General features: G+C 41.0%; 2 protein-coding genes across 2 annotated transcripts; one reads left to right on the forward strand and one right to left on the reverse strand.

The window, feature by feature from the left end:
• The first annotated feature begins 2,504 nt into the window (after positions 1–2,504).
• Positions 2,505–8,153, forward strand: LOC107276496 (eudesmanediol synthase). Its single transcript, XM_026024488.2, is given in 7 exon segments — positions 2,505–2,666; positions 3,047–3,350; positions 4,469–4,847; positions 5,514–5,732; positions 5,820–5,955; positions 7,216–7,492; positions 7,495–8,153. Coding segments are annotated over 7 exon segments (1,755 nt in total). The 3' UTR covers positions 7,773–8,153.
• Positions 8,154–8,795: 642 nt separating this feature from the next.
• On the reverse strand, positions 8,796–15,325 carry LOC9272299 (eudesmanediol synthase). Its single transcript, XM_015774257.3, has 6 exons — positions 15,108–15,325; positions 11,301–11,586; positions 10,515–10,887; positions 10,047–10,265; positions 9,660–9,795; positions 8,796–9,543 (listed from the first exon to the last, which is right to left on the reverse strand). Exons 1-6 carry the CDS (start codon positions 15,264–15,266, stop codon positions 8,998–9,000), a joined length of 1,719 nt encoding a protein of 572 aa, XP_015629743.1. The 5' UTR covers positions 15,267–15,325; the 3' UTR covers positions 8,796–8,997.
• Positions 15,326–15,943: the final 618 nt, after the last annotated feature.

The raw sequence follows: 15,943 nt of genomic DNA on the forward strand, positions 1-15,943 counted from the left end.
AACCAACGTGAATTTTAATTCACGTGAACAGGGAGTCAGGTCCCTCACTTGCCCCCTACTTTTTCTCGATATGCGTGCACTAAGATGATCATCGATGGCTTCAACCCTGATGATGCCCTGCTTTTTTTTCACATCGAGACCCGTGTGCAGCTTTTCCTCTCCCTGACGCATGCGCTAGCTGCTGCAGAGATGAGAACGACGTGATGCAACTTCGCGCGACGAACGCGATGGCAGCCGGACAGCAAATGATCTCACCGAACAGGTCGAAATTGAATTGTCGAGGACGATGAACAGATCGGCCGACGGCTGCGTGAACAGATCGCATCTCCAATGTTTTTGATATGACTTGTTATATAGTAAAATTGATGTACAATATAGACACGTATTTAACATGAAAAATCCTTACGGAAAAAAATTACGGACGCTGACCGGCAATGATCAATATAAAGAAGTTGGATAGAAATGCAGGAGACACTTTGGGTTGTCGCACCCTCCTGTATGCGGTGTACAGGGATATATATAGGAGAAAACTACAGTAGAAGTCCTGATAGAAAAAACTCGAAGTCCTAATAAGAAACTAATCCTATAATACAAAGTCGTATTAGAAAACTAATCTGAATCAATTTTGCTATATATTTATCAACAAATTTTCTCCCAAAAATTTGACAGATGTAATTACAGTACAATAGTAGTGTAATTACACTGTAACTTATATATAAATTTCAAAAATCTACCTGTAACATGTTATTTCGGTAAAATGAAGGTCATGGGAACAAATCCTCTCACATATATATGTGTGTGCTGTGATTTTTTATCTTCCTCACCAGAACAAATCTTGTAATAGATCTAACGATTCAAAATTATGTGAAACTTACATACAAGTTACACAGTATTTACATGTAGGTTACAATGTAATTAAACTACGATTGTACTATAATTACATCTGTCAAATTTTTAGAAGAAAATTTGTTGACAAATGTATAGGTGATCTCAATCCGAATATATCGTGGGCCTAAAATTCGGATCACATATTTAACAATTTTTTATTTGCCTTTTATTTTTTAAATCATAAACTACTCTTGTGCTATCAAGTTAAAGACTAGGTTTAAGTAATTTTTTAAAGCTTTTGTGGATTAGAGTTGAGACTTTATGTTTAAACTTGAGGACACCCGCTTATCTCTACTATTATAAAAATAAAATATGTTTTTACTAGTATTTTAGTACGTCATTCTTGTTTGCGGTTTTAAGTTTGTTCGCTTTTGGAAATACATATCCGTGTTTGAATCAGATTTTAAATTCATTTGCTTTTGGAAATACGAAAGGAGTTGTATAAGAAATCTTTTTTAAAAAAACTTGCATAACTAATTTGAGTTGAAAATCGGACTCATAATTGCAGCTCATGATTATTAAAAAAAATATCCAAGCGAATTCCCATAATGAATTTCACAATAGCTAAACCGTATAGCAATAATAAGATTGAAATAGCATTAATTCACCCGTTGCAATGCACGGGTATCTTTTCTATTAAACCATAAAAATCAAAAAATCAACTTAAAACTCTATGCCAATATAATGATCTAAACCCAAACAAAAATAGCCAACTAATTAATTTTTTTAATGAAAAGAAAAGGAGCGTCTTTATAGTCCAGCACATAGTACCGCTCGGTACCGGTACGCATCGAGCCGTTCATTCCGGCATGGGTAGGATCGGGAGAGAAAAATGTGCTCGGTATCGTTCCACAGCCGCGCGTGCGTGGTGCGCCCCCAATCCTTCATCCCCCGACGCGTGCGCCCTGTCCGGCATGGACTCCGCCTCCGCCGTTTAGATCGAAGTCTCGGCGCTAGAGGAAGAACATGGCAACGGCGGCAGAGGAAAACGGTAGCGGCGTAAGTGGGACATGGCGGCGGTGGCAGAGGAAAACGGCGACGGCGGCAGCAGCGGAAGAGGAACACGACGGCAGCGGCAGAGGAAGAGGAACACGGCAGCGGCGGCGGCGGCGGTAGAGGAAAACGAACACAGCGGCGGCGAAAAGCAACCAGCGCTGGTGCAACCAAAATTCTAGGGTTCGAGCTAGCTAACCATCAACTCTTCCCGATCCATCCCTCCAGAACCATCCATCGCACGCAAAGTTACTCTTTTACCCTTCTAACTCTCTTCTCTCTGCGGTGCTGTCTCAGGGACAATTTTGATACCTCGTGGTACCACGCAATACCAGCTGTTGGATCTGACCAGATCCAACGGCTAGCATTTGGTACCGCACGGTACAGCTGGACCGTAAAAAAACTCAAAGAAAAATTAAATCCGCCACATGCATGCATGTATGAGGTTCGATCGTATGCTAGGTGACCCGTAGGCCATAGCTACACGGGTCCTAGAGGGGTGCTCGTCTATAAATAGAGAAGATGGGAGAGGTACTGACCATATCCAATTAGTAGCAAGCTACTCTAATTGACAACTTCTGTAAACTAGCGGTCGCGAACGAGCTCGATCAACCAACGATAACATGTCTGGGAGCAGTGTTCTCGCGACGGAGGTGCTTGCTGTTAATGGAGGCTCCTCGCCGTTGGCTGCCGCTGCCGTCGTCACCACAGGCCCATTGTTGCAAGGTTTTGCGCCGTCCGTGTGGGGCGACTTCTTCATCACCTACGCCCCTTCCAACTCACAGGCATGCAGATTAAACAGTACTGTGCATATATATATATACTTAGGTCTTATTTAAGGAGCTTCTAGCATCTGCAGTTTGTATCATAATCTTCAACTCTCTTAAATATTCTCGTCCTACTTTATAGAATCCAGAAAATAAGGTACAAACCAAAACCAGGGTTTACCTGGAAAACCATTTTTACGGTTCCTCGTAAGCTAACTATTACACAGATCGACCAGCTGCTTATCAGAAATGGGCAGCCTTAGACACAAATAGTGAAATAGAACCATACACACACATGCATACCGTATTTATTTACGTGTGTGTGCTTTGCTTAATTGTACAGGGCAGGGGCTTAAATTAATTATCTGTGTACTCTCGATCATGTGCGTGTGGTGCAGAGGTCAGAGGAGTGCAGGAGAGAACGAGCGGAAGCTCTAAAGGGGCAAGTGCGCCGCAAGCTGTTGAAGGCCACGAGCCGCATCAGCAGCGTGGCCGAGACGGTGGTGCTAGTCGACACGCTGGAACGCCTCGGCATAGACAACCACTTCCGCCACGAGATCGCGGCGATGCTACACCGTGTGCACAGCGAGGAGCACGGCGGCGGCGGCGGTGCTGCCGGCTCCGATGTCGCCGACGACGACCTTCACGTTACTTCCCTCCGATTCCGGCTGCTTCGCCAGCACGGCTTGGGGATATCTGCAGGTACAGTTAGGCTGTGTTCTTTCCCCTGTTTTCCCAACCCATCACTCCCGTTTTACGCGTGCACGTTTTTTAAACTGCTAAACGGCGTGATTTATGCAAAAACTTTCTATATGAAAGTTGCTTAAAAAATTATATTAATCCATTTTTTTAAAAAAATAATTAATACTTAATTAATCATGCAATAAAATAAACTTTGTTTTGCGTGTCAGGGACAACCCCTCCTCCGAACACAGCCTTAGGGTGGTAATGGACCCAACATTTTGACCTACAAAATGTGAGGTCAAAATGAGTCTAAAATGAGTTGGGCTAAAATTTAGTAGTTTTTTATGCTAAAAATATTTAAGAGTTGAGATGGGTTGTGAAAAAACCCACGAGTCTTGACCCCACCCCTAGGTAATCATATCTGCGTATCTTCATAATTGAAAACTGATTAATTAAACATTTCAAGGCAACTCCCACGTAAAAACATTGATTAGGTGGATAATGTAGGTGGGAATTTAAATTTAGTTTTTTTCCCAAAATTGATTGGTAGTTTTTGTTAATATATTTCGAAAAAATTGAAATACATTTTTTTAAATACGTTTACTAATTATATTTTGGAAAACTAAAGCTGGCTCTTAGTTTTTATATATTTGTAAATATATAAAAAAATAACATGATCCCCACCAAAATACTTTGAATAATAACATGATCCCCACCAAAATACTTTGAATAACATGATCCCCACTTCAAAATTTATTTAACACTCTATTAATATTTAATGCTAAAATTTAAAATTTAGTAATTAGCTAGTTATGAGACTAAATTTTGTAAGAGTTGGAATTTTATTAATTTAATTCTAAATTTTAAGATTAATACTAGTAGTTAGACAGAGAGTTACTTTTTTTTTGCAATTCAAAAAACTACCCGTGTATTCAACATATTATTGAACTTATACTACCTAAAATTATATCGATAATAATACAGCTACCGCAAAGCACAGGTTAACGACTAGCTGGTATATATCTAATTTGAACTCTGAATATATAAATATACACACACATACATTTTACTGGTCTGCTCACAACAAAATATGTACATTTTACTGATAGAAAATATTAATTCATGCATTGCAAAAGATGTGTTCGACAAGTTCAGAGACAACGGGGGCAGTTTCAGAGCAAGCCTAAGCAGTGACACGAGGGGTCTTCTAAGTCTGTACAACGCGGCTCACCTGGCCATGCCCGGCGAGGAGGTGCTCGACGACGCCATCGCGTTCTCGAGGCGCCACCTACGGTCCATGAAAACCGCAGGCAAGCTGAGGTCGCCGATGGCCGAGCAGGTCTCCCGCGCCCTCGACATCCCTCTCCCGCGGACGCCCAGGCGGCTGGAGGCGATGCGCTACATCCACGAGTACGGCGATGAGCCGGGTTTTGACGGCGTGGTGCTGGAGCTCGCGAGGCTGGACTTTGAGCTCGTGAAGTCTCTTCACCTAAGGGAGCTCAAGGCCCTCACCCTGTAAGTTTTCACGTTTTCGCTTCCTGTGATCTCAGCTGCTTACTTAAATATCCCTGCTAAAGAAGTACAACTATTTTTTTCTTCATATAGCTAGCAAGCTGTTGTTTGTGTTTTCCGTTAATTGACTGACAGCCTACTCTCAAATATATATGTACCCCTCTCTGTTGTGAACTCCATTTTGTCTAAATTAATATTTGACTGCACCTTTGCCCCGTCTAGCTAGCTAAAAACAATTAAATTTTCAGCTTTTCTGTTTATCAGCCATGGTTTTCTTTTCTTATTTATCTGTCACCTGGAGTAGCTTGCAAATTGCTTATCCTAAACTTGCAGAATTCACAAGTTACAACTTGAAGTATGTCGCATTAGACCAACTTAAGCTAGTTTCGTTTCGTTCGTATATTTTTTTTTGGATTACTCTAGATATGTTTTTATGCTTTATTTTGCCTTCTCTTGTATTGGCATGTGTCAACATCAATGTATAACTTCCAATTCCATGATAGAGCATAGCTTGCTTTGCCACTATTGAAAAAATAGCTAGCGATACTGTTGTTAGATGTTGTTCTAATGAATGAGAAAAAAAATCAACCATTTTGGCAAATAAGTGTCCCAAACTTTTCCAGTATAAACAAATGGATTCAAGCATGGTCAATTGATTGGTACATACAGGTGGTGGAAAGACTTTTACGACAATGTAAAGCTGAGCTACACCCGAGACCGTATAGCAGAGGTCTTCTTCTGGGTTAGCGGAGTGTACTACGAGGAGAAATACTCTCGCGCACGTATTATGCTTGCTAAGGTTTTCGGATTGATAACCCTAATGGATGACACTTATGATGTCCAAGACACCTTGGACGAGTGTTGTAGGTTCAATGAAACAATACAGAGGTAGAAATTAGTAATGACCTATTTGTTTATTTTGTCAAAATGAACTATCTGAGCTGAGCTAACTACTCAATCCTTATAAATATGCAGATGGGACAACGGAGCAGTTTCTATTCTACCAGAATATATGCATGCATATTACATAAAGTTGCTAAGCAACTTTGACGAGATGGAGAATAGCTTAGAACCAAATGAGAAACACCGTGTGTCTTACGCCATAACTATGGTAAAATCTTTTTACATATACTGACGTATTTTTAGCTTGCCTGTAAAAGGAAAGGGGTGTCCATGAAAATATTTTTTATAGTGATCCAGAGTCAAGATACTTAAATATAGAACTAGTCAATTATTAAGAGAAGAAGATACACCCTAGATAATATAGAGAGTATCGATCGATCTATTATGAGAGGAGCACCGAATCATATATAACTTCTAATTATAAATTTAGAATGAAACTGGTTAGATACTTAAATAGAGAGTCAAGATATATAGATATACCTTAGTGTATACTGACTTTATAAATTTATTATTTGTCAAGAAAAGTAAAAATAACACTGCTAATTATGTTGACAAAATTTCTGAATTTTAACATTTTTTGGCTGTCAAGCAATAATCACAATAATCAACAAAACTATTAGGGCCAGAGTGGTATTCAATCGGTTGGAGAAAATATTTTTAGGCCATGAATATGACTTGATAATTATTAATTTCATTTCAAAAATTTAAAATTATTAGACTATAAAAGCCTATAGTTGCGACTCCATATTCATTCTAACTTTGTATTTGACAATTCCGAATTTTAGAATTAACTTGTCAATAACAAGGAAAAATTATGTACGTCTCCATGATAAGTAGAGCTTTGTGTTCGTTGTTGTAAACCTCAAAAGTATCGAAAAATATACTCCCTTGTTGTTTGTTAGTTTAGTTAATGTTTTGGATATTAATGTTGGCGTAGTCACACATGTTTCATCACAATTTTTATCCAACTACGGAGTATATATTATAAAATTAATAAAACTATAGCTGCATGAAAGAAATTTTCAAATAATTTTGACATATTAATGTCATTTTATATATGTTAAGTTGTAATGTTTTGTATGTACTAAGGATTTAACATATTGACATTTGAATGCATCGTGTTATATACAGAACGTTATATTATGAGACATGAGCCAAAAATAGTTGTCTTATATTTAGAAATAGAGAGAGAGTATCTATTTGACGAAAACATATATAGTTCGTAGTCTAAAATTTGAAATATAAAAGTATATATACACTTTACCCTGACGTACGTTCACGTCAGGTGTAATTTTCCCCAAGGACACACGATCAGTCAATTTTATTTTTCCTCAACAAGCTAGTTACTATGACGCGACATTATTTTCCTTGATAAATAAAATATACTGCAGTAAAAAAAATATTCTATTCACAATAAACAGAGTTCAAATAACTTATATTATCTTCATATGCCTGCATACATGTACAGTACAAGCAGTTGTCTGAATACTACCTCCAGGAGGCCCGATGGTCGAGCCACAGGTACCTGCCGAGCTTCGCGGAGCACCTGTACGTGTCCAGCATCTCGTCGGGCATCCCGGCGCTGGCACCGGCGGTGCTGATGGGCGTGCACGACGGTGACGGCGTGGCGACCAAGGAGGCGTTGGAGTGGGCGTGCGCCATCCCGGACCTGCTCCTCGCCAGCGGCGAGGTGGGCCGCCTCCTCAACGACATCGCCGCCTGGAAGGTGGGGAAGAACAGGAAGGACGTGCGAGCCTCGTGGAGACCTACATGACGGAGCACGGCGCGGGCGGGGACGCGGCCGTGGCGGCGGTGGCGGCTGCGTCGGAGCGCGCGTGGAGGCGGATCAACCGCGCGTGCGTGGAGGCGGTAGAACCCGCGCTGCTGCCGGCCGCGCAGCTGCTGGTGAACCTGACGAGCACCATGGAGGTGGTGTACCTCGGCGGCAAGGACGGCTACACCTCCGGCTCCGGGCTCAAGGGGGTCATCACCGATCTCTTACTCGGCCCAGTCCATGACGATTAGGCACAACGTAATATATACCCTCTCCATTTAAAAAAAAACCAATATAGTACACTAAAGGTGATAATTCATAATAAAACAAATCTAAACAGAAGGTTATTTAGATTTGTTGTGTTAGAAAATATCACATCTAATAAATTTTTTTTTTGGGATAGAGGGAGTAGTTATTTACGTGATCGACAACTTGCTACACGTATGTACTACCTAGCTACTTCTTGTGTCTTTAAAAAATATCCAATTCTCTTTGAGAGAGAGAGAGAGACTAGCTCTTACATAGTACAAATGGATGTGTACTTACATACTATGCGATAAAACCTAGTTAAATCGCTAGCATATGCTTATGATAGGGATAGTATACTTGTCTTCCATAAGAAATTGTCATACATGGTTGTGCATTATGCATGCCGTATATGTGTGTTGGCAGAATCCAGCAAGTTAGCTCTCAGTCTACCTGTGTGTGTAGTATGTGCGTGTTTTTTTTTTCAAAACTCGGTGAACTTTATTTGATAGGAAGGTTATTACATGAGTGATGGAAACATCTCCCAAGGGGAGATTAGACAGGTAGCCTAACGTGGGACAACTGCTAGCTAGTATGCCACTATATATGAAGATGGATTCTAATCTCTCAGGTGGACGTCCACCCGTTTCTTACATGTCAACTAAATGATTAAGAAAAAATTACAAGATAGATTAATATATAATATATCACTTCATAAACATGTAAGTTTAAATTCGACTTCTACAAGTTGTAATAAAAATATCAAATTAAACTCTAACTAGTATACGTATATGAAGATGGATTTTAATCTATCGGGACACAAATTTTGGTATATCTAGATAATAGTATTTTGAGATACCTCAACAGAAAACCTAGACAACAGTATCTCATTGGAACGGGATACCTTTTATGAGATAGTACCTGATACCTGTTGTGGTACCAGCTGTATGGTACCCGATACCTGTGATACCTGTTACTCGGTACCTGTGATACTTAGGACCTGATACATGTCATACTCATGCAAGAGAATAGTTAATATGCCTTATCCCGTTGCAACGGGATCCCGTTCTGTAGCATCCCTCATACCTCAAATACTTTCTCAAAGTACGGTAAATTTCTCGTTTCTAACATAAGCATACATAAAACAACTGATTACATGTACGTACATATATAGTATATAACATATATATGCTGGACAGGAACGCGTACGTCTATGATTGCTGTGCCTGATTAAACGCGAAGGGGGTCGAGGAAGAGGGCGGTGACGAGACCCTTGAGGTCGGCGCCGACGGTGTAGCCGTCCCTGCCGCCGAAGTAGATGACCTCCGGTGTCGTCGCAAGGTTCACCAACAGCCGCGCCGCCGGCAGCAGGTTGGGATCCATCTCGACGCACGCCCTGTTGATCGTCCTCCACGCGCTCTCCACCAGCGCGGCCACCGCCGCCACGGCCTCCTCCCCGCCCACGCCGCGCTCCGCCATGTAGCACTCGATCGTGCTCGCCGCGTCCTTGCCGCTCTTCCCGGTCTTGTAGGAGGCGATGTCGTTGAGGAAGCGGGTGACCTCGCCGCCGGCGCGGACCAAGCTGGGCGCCCACTCGGATGCCTCCATGGACGCCGCCGCACCGTCGCCGTCGCGTGCGCACAATAGCACCACCACAGCCATTGTTGGGTAGCCAATTGACATGAAAGACACGTCCAGATGCTCGGCGAAGCTGGGCATGTGCTTGTCGCTCGACCATTGGGCCTCACGGAGGTAGTATTCTGACTGCTGCTTGAACTGTACATACATATATTCGTGTGTAGGAAAATCAATCAAAATGTGTGGGTGAACGCATGAATATATCACTTTTACTCTTTTAGTATGTCTATGTTTTTTGCCGAGAAAGATTTTACCGAAGATTTCACGTAAGACATGCGGTGCTTCTCATCTGGCTCCAAGCTGTCCTCCATCTCATCAAAGTCATTGAGAATCCTTATGTAAAAGTTGCGCAGGTATTCTGGTAGAATAGAAACCGCACTCTTGTCCCATCTACATGTGTAGAAGGATATATTAATTAGACTAATCAGACGAGGTAGCTACGCTCGTTGGCAAATTGATAACTTATTACTACTTCAGTTTGACGTTTTAAGATGTTTTGGATTTTAAATATATTTATACATAGATCTATGTACGTGCTTAATATATGTGTTTAAATTTATATAGATATTAATAAACCTACATAAGAGATGAATAGAACAAAACGTCTTATAATATAAAGAGATGGAATAGTTAATTTCTACCTCTGTACAGCTTCGTTAAACTTATAACACTCCTCCAAGGTGGCGTGGATATCATAGATGTCATCCGTCATGGTCATAAGTTGAAACACCTTAGCAAATATGATTCGCGCACGAGAGTAGTCCTCCCCGTGGAACATGGCACAGGTCCAAAAGTAAGACTCTACTAGGCAATCTCGAGCGTAGCTTAGCTGCACGCTGTCATAAAGTTGTCTCCACCACCTGCCAATCATATTCGCATGCATATGTAGATTAGAAATAGATCACTCATGTAGCTAGTTATATTAACCGTGAAGTTGAGTTGAGTAATTTTACGATGTCCTTTTTTTAAAAATCACTAGCAGTAATATTTCTACTATATATCATAATCTTAACTGTAGGTGAAGCAGAGAGAGCAGTAAAGGGCAGTGAGGCAAGAAATAATTTTAGGTTCTGGGGAATAAAAAGTAATAGGATAACTTAATTGATTACAAGGAGAGGGCCTTGAGCTCCTTGAGGTAAAGAGATCTGACGAGCTCGAAGTCCAGCCTCGCGAGCTCTAGCACCATGCCGTCGTGCGCCGCCTCCTGCTCATACTCGGTGATGTAGTGCATCGTCTCCAGCAGCTTGGGCGCCCGCGGGAGAGGGATGTCGAGGGCGCGGGAGACCTGCTTGGCCATGGGTGACCTCAGTGCACCTTGCAGGGACTGGAGGCTCCGTCTCGAGAACGCGATGGCGTCATCGAGTGCCGCTTCACCGGGCATGGCGAGGTGCGCTGCATTGTATAGGCTTAGCAGGCCCCTTGCATCCGTGCTTAGGCTCTCTCTAAAACAACCCGTGCTATCTTTGAACTTGTCGAATACATCTGCATGCACAAATTTCTAGCTGTAAGGGTGTACATACTACTATATATGCTCCAGGGATTTATCCAATTAAATGAAAGGTAATGTTATCACCATTGAAAATGTATTGGGACCTTCAAGTAGTAAGTATACCACAAATTTTAATGTGTAATTTAATTACCTCAAGGTATTTTTTCAAAAACCATAAAATTTCTCTCAAATGAATCAGAGAGGTGGAGAGATGTATGTGCTCAAATAACATTTATTGGTTTTTTTTCAGCGTATTCTATTTTTCAACAGCTTTTTGGGCTGCTAGCAACCCGACTACCATGAAAATGCCTTCTAACTAATTCGGCAATTATATTCATTTTAGATCAACATCTACATAACAAAATATCCTTCTAGAAAACAAAGATCAGAATATAATTTAGGCTACCTGCAGATACCCAGAAACCGTGCTGGCGAAGTAGACGAAATCTAAGGGATTCGAGGTAGAGCTGGTCACCATCGTCAAAGCCAGCGGCAGCTTTCTGCTGTTCATCGTGGTGAAATACATGCTGTAACGCTGTGGCAATCTCGTCACGGAAGTGGTTGTCTATATGGAGGCGTTCGAGCACGTCCACTAGCATCACCGTGTAGGGCACATTTATGGTCTTCAAAATTTTGCAGCCCACCTGCATCTTTAGCCGATCCACCCGTTCTCTCATCCACTCCTCCGACCTCTAAATTAAACCCATGAGAGCTATAGTTAAAGTATCAATGTATTGTCAAACTACTAATTAAGCTAGCAAGTACTATGTTATATATAGTCAATTGGTTACATGTCTGTGAGATTTCACGCATCCCTCCTACATCTCTAAGATTTGTTTGATCCCTTATGTGCCGTTGAGTTATTCTAATCCCTTACTCGTCCACTCCATTAGTTACATGTTAGTGTGTGTTTTTTACGAAACGACCTTATTTCCATTGGCATATTACTAAAAAATCAGTAATGTTCTATGTAGGAATTATTTGCATTGTGAAAAAAAGTAAGGGATAAATTACCGAATATGTAGTTTCCAAATTCAAAAATTTGTAAAGTAATTTCATTCAGATTTCAAAAAAAAATGAGTAAAATACACGGCCGGTCCTTAAAGTTGAGCGCGGGTGTCACTTAGGTCCATAATCTTGTAAATTGCACATTTAGGTCCACCATCTTGTTTAAGTGACTCATTCAGGTCCAAAGGACCTCTGACCGGATTGACTGACTTACGTGGCGGTCCAGCGTGGCAACATATTTACATTTTGTCCCCCATTTTTCTTCCTGTCTTCCTAAATCTCTCTCTCTCTCTCTCTGATGCAGGTTGGCAAGTGCGCACGGCGAGGCGTCGGTGGCGACCGGCGAATTGCTACGCGGAGGGGCGGGCGGCGCATGGGGACGGCCCCGCTGCCCTCCCACGCGGCGTCGCCGACTCTGCCCTTCCGCTCCGAGCCTCCGAGACTCCATCGCTGCCATCGCGCCCGAGCTCGTCATTGTCGTCTTCAACCTGGGTGTGCAGAGGATGGCGTTGGCAGCACGAGAGAGGAGGCGTCGGTGGGGGACGGGAGAGGAGGCATCGTTGGCGAGCGGCGAGAGAGGAGGCGTCGGTGGCAGGCGGCGAGAGAGGAGGCGTCGGTGGCAGGGAGATCCGGTGGCCGCCGTCGGCGCCGGCGACGTGCGCCGGGTGCTGCGCCTCTCCGCCATGCCTGCCTCGCCGACGCTTCCGCCTCTCCGCCATGGCCACCGCCGTGCGCGCCGACTGCCGGCCCGCCCCCGCACTTGCCCACCGCCGCCCGCGGCCGTGGTGCACGAGGAGGAGGGGGTGGCCGGTGGTGAGCGTGTGTGGAGAAGGAGGGGGTGGCCAGTGGCGAACGCGTGCGGAGAGGGAGGAGGCGGAGAGGCGTTTTGCTCGGCCTAGTCGTTTCCCGTGCACCACCGCTGCTGCCACTCGCACGTGTGTCATGCTAGTATGCCGCTTGCTACTGGCGCTCGCGACGCCGTCGGTAGCGGCGGCGGCGCGGCATGACTATGGCGAAGGATTTGGGGATATTTGTGCTGTCCATGGCGCTACTGTTGCGGAGGGGTTTGTTTGCAAAATTGATGCTTGCGTGGCGTGCCACGTCGACGGTCAGAGTTGGTCAAGTGGGGTTTGGACCTCAACGAGTCACTTAAACAAGATGGTGGATCTAGATTTGCAATTTACAAGATTATTGACCTAAGTGACACCCGCGCTCAACTTTAAGGACCGGCCATGTATTTTACTCAAAATGAGTTTATGAAACTTTGCATCGAATTTGAAATGTAATTTTGTGAATGAATATGCAGTTTGAAAATTGTCGATTTTCTCATAACCATGTACTGTCTCGGTTTCAATTTACCTATCATTCCAGCAAATCTCATACTAAACTAGGAGGTGTGCTAAATTACATTGCTATCCATTAATTAGTACATCTTGATCATCTTTTCCAAAGCAAGGAGAAAATATTTTTATGGACAGTCCCAGCTCCACCTTCCATCTCAGCAAGTTTCTATGGAATTAAAAATGCTATCATGTAAGAAAAAAATAACTTGACAAGAGAGTTAATGAAGATAAAAAAAAAATGAAAAACACGTTGCTCAAGGAAGAAACCAGCTCTACGTAGAAATTAAGAACGAAGACAAGAGGATATGGAGATGATCGAAAGGAGATAGAAAAGACGTGACTGGATGAGAATTTATTTTCCACCCACTCGGTATATAGTTTTTATATTTAGTGTCTATATATTATGATTATGATTATGATTATGATTATGATTATAGTGTGGATGGGAACTATCTAATAGTTTTGATTAGGATTTCCGGCAATGAGAAGTACTAGTATTAGTACGAACGTATTGATGAAGGGTAAGAAGGATACGCATCTCTAAGAATGCTTTGGAATATGAGAACAAGAAGTATATATTTTGACGTAAATTTAAGCTGGTATTCACCTAATTCTGTCATTATTATCACTTCATGATTTTTTTTAAAACTTGTTTAATATTTAATTTCTTGTTTTTCTTATAAAGTGCACAATTTGAAAATTTTTAATTGTATTTTAGCCATTCATATCTTTTTTCAAAAACTGAAAATTGTTTTTTACTTAGAGCGGTTTTCGTCCTGTAATACATAAATTAGGGCAATATGATTATTTTAGGAAAAAAATAATGATCAACTGAAAAAATGAACGTGTAGGGATTGATATATAGAAACTCTATGGTATCTTATATGTCTATAAAATTCATTTCTACTAAGTGTAGTATAAGTGTATAGTATAAGTGTAGTGTATGTTATTTTTATAAGCAATTTTACAGTCATTGAGGAGGTACTATGAGATACCAAATTTTATACTAATTTTTTGTACCTCATAGTAACTAAGTACCGATCAACTGAAAAAATGAACGTGTAGGGATTGATATATAGAAACTCTATGGTATCTTATATGTCTATAAAATTCATTTCTACTAAGTGTAGTATAAGTGTAGTGTATGTTATTTTTATGAACAATTTTACGGTCATTGAGTAAGTAACAAGAGTTACCAAATTTATAATAGAAAAAGTGGTACCTCATGGTACCTTCTCAAGGACTATAAAATTTTTATCCTCTCATTAAGTCACATTATCTCAATTATTTCTAGCCCTTGGATAATTGATCAATGGTCTAAACCTCCTTTTCTTTTCTTATAAAGTCATATCACTTTAGTTTTGTCTTTGGATAATTAATCCATATTATCTCTCTTCTTTTTCTTCTCTTACTGAGCCGCATCACATTTGTTTTGCGTTTAAATGATCAATCTATATATGATTTAAATTAGTACAAATCACATCATCTTAATTGTTTATATATAGCTTCGATAAAAGATGAAAATTATATAAAGTATATAAAGTTATGTTATCTAGCTATATATCTTCATCTCAACTGTTTATAGTCTTTCATTCAAATAGTCGATCAAAGATGAAAATTATATAAAGTTATATCATTAAAATATCTTGCATGTTATTATACAAAACTTCCGTATCAACCGCGCGGGGTTTCATCTAGTATATTATAAAAGGGATGAGCCAAAACTCAAAAGACATCGAAGGGGTAACTAAATATTTTTTTGGTGCATTCAGAGAATATCTGATCTCTATATCATATACATATATGTGTGTAACAATATACTAGTATATTGTTTAATAATAATAATTAATTAATTTGCATGCCTGTGGTTTGGGAGGAATGTAAGTGACGAAGAAGTCGCCCCACACGGACGGCGAACAAGCTCGGCCGGTGGTGGCAGCGGCAGCCGGCTGCGTCATGGTGCCACCTTTAACAGCGAGCACCTTCGTATCGAGAACACTAATCACCTTGCTCCCAGACATGTCCCGGTCTAAGCTACCTAGTAATTAAGTTACAGAGGAGGCTGTGACCTTGCTACTTGGGTAGTGGATGGTCTATCTCTCATGGTCTCTATTTATAAACAACCACCCTCCCCGGATGACGATTATTGGGTCACCTCACCTAACCTAATTTTTCTATTAAAAGAAGGTGACCTTTCTGTTTGATTAATTTTGTAGTACTATCTCCCCATTTAATACTTACCTCATTGTTTTGATGCGCTATTCTAGCTTATCTTTGACCCCTAATAACTTTAAAATGCAATGGCTAGACTATAACGAACGGAACCTTGTTTAGGATGCAATATTCTTTAATATTATTATAACATCTTTTTAAAGCATTTATATAGCGTTTTTGAAAAGAAAAAAAAAGAGACGAGTGGTCAATTTGAGAACCAAGGGAGTTTTACAGAAACTTTAATTTTTTGTTGTAGTGGTCGTACAGGAAGCAACTGACAAAGTATCGTAAATACACATATTATAACCATTGCAAATTTAAACTTATCACATATTTATATATACACATTTATTTATTTAATTTTCTTATAACTATTTAATTAGGTGACATGAAATGAAAGGACATTTCATTGGAGAAGAAAAATTAAGGAGCCATCTTCAAACACTACGTCTGTATCGATCGGGCCACGCGGCACACACCCATG

The sequence above is a fragment of the Oryza sativa genome, chromosome 3 (assembly GCF_034140825.1).
Source record: "Oryza sativa Japonica Group chromosome 3, ASM3414082v1".
Lineage (NCBI taxonomy): Eukaryota > Viridiplantae > Streptophyta > Magnoliopsida > Poales > Poaceae > Oryza > Oryza sativa.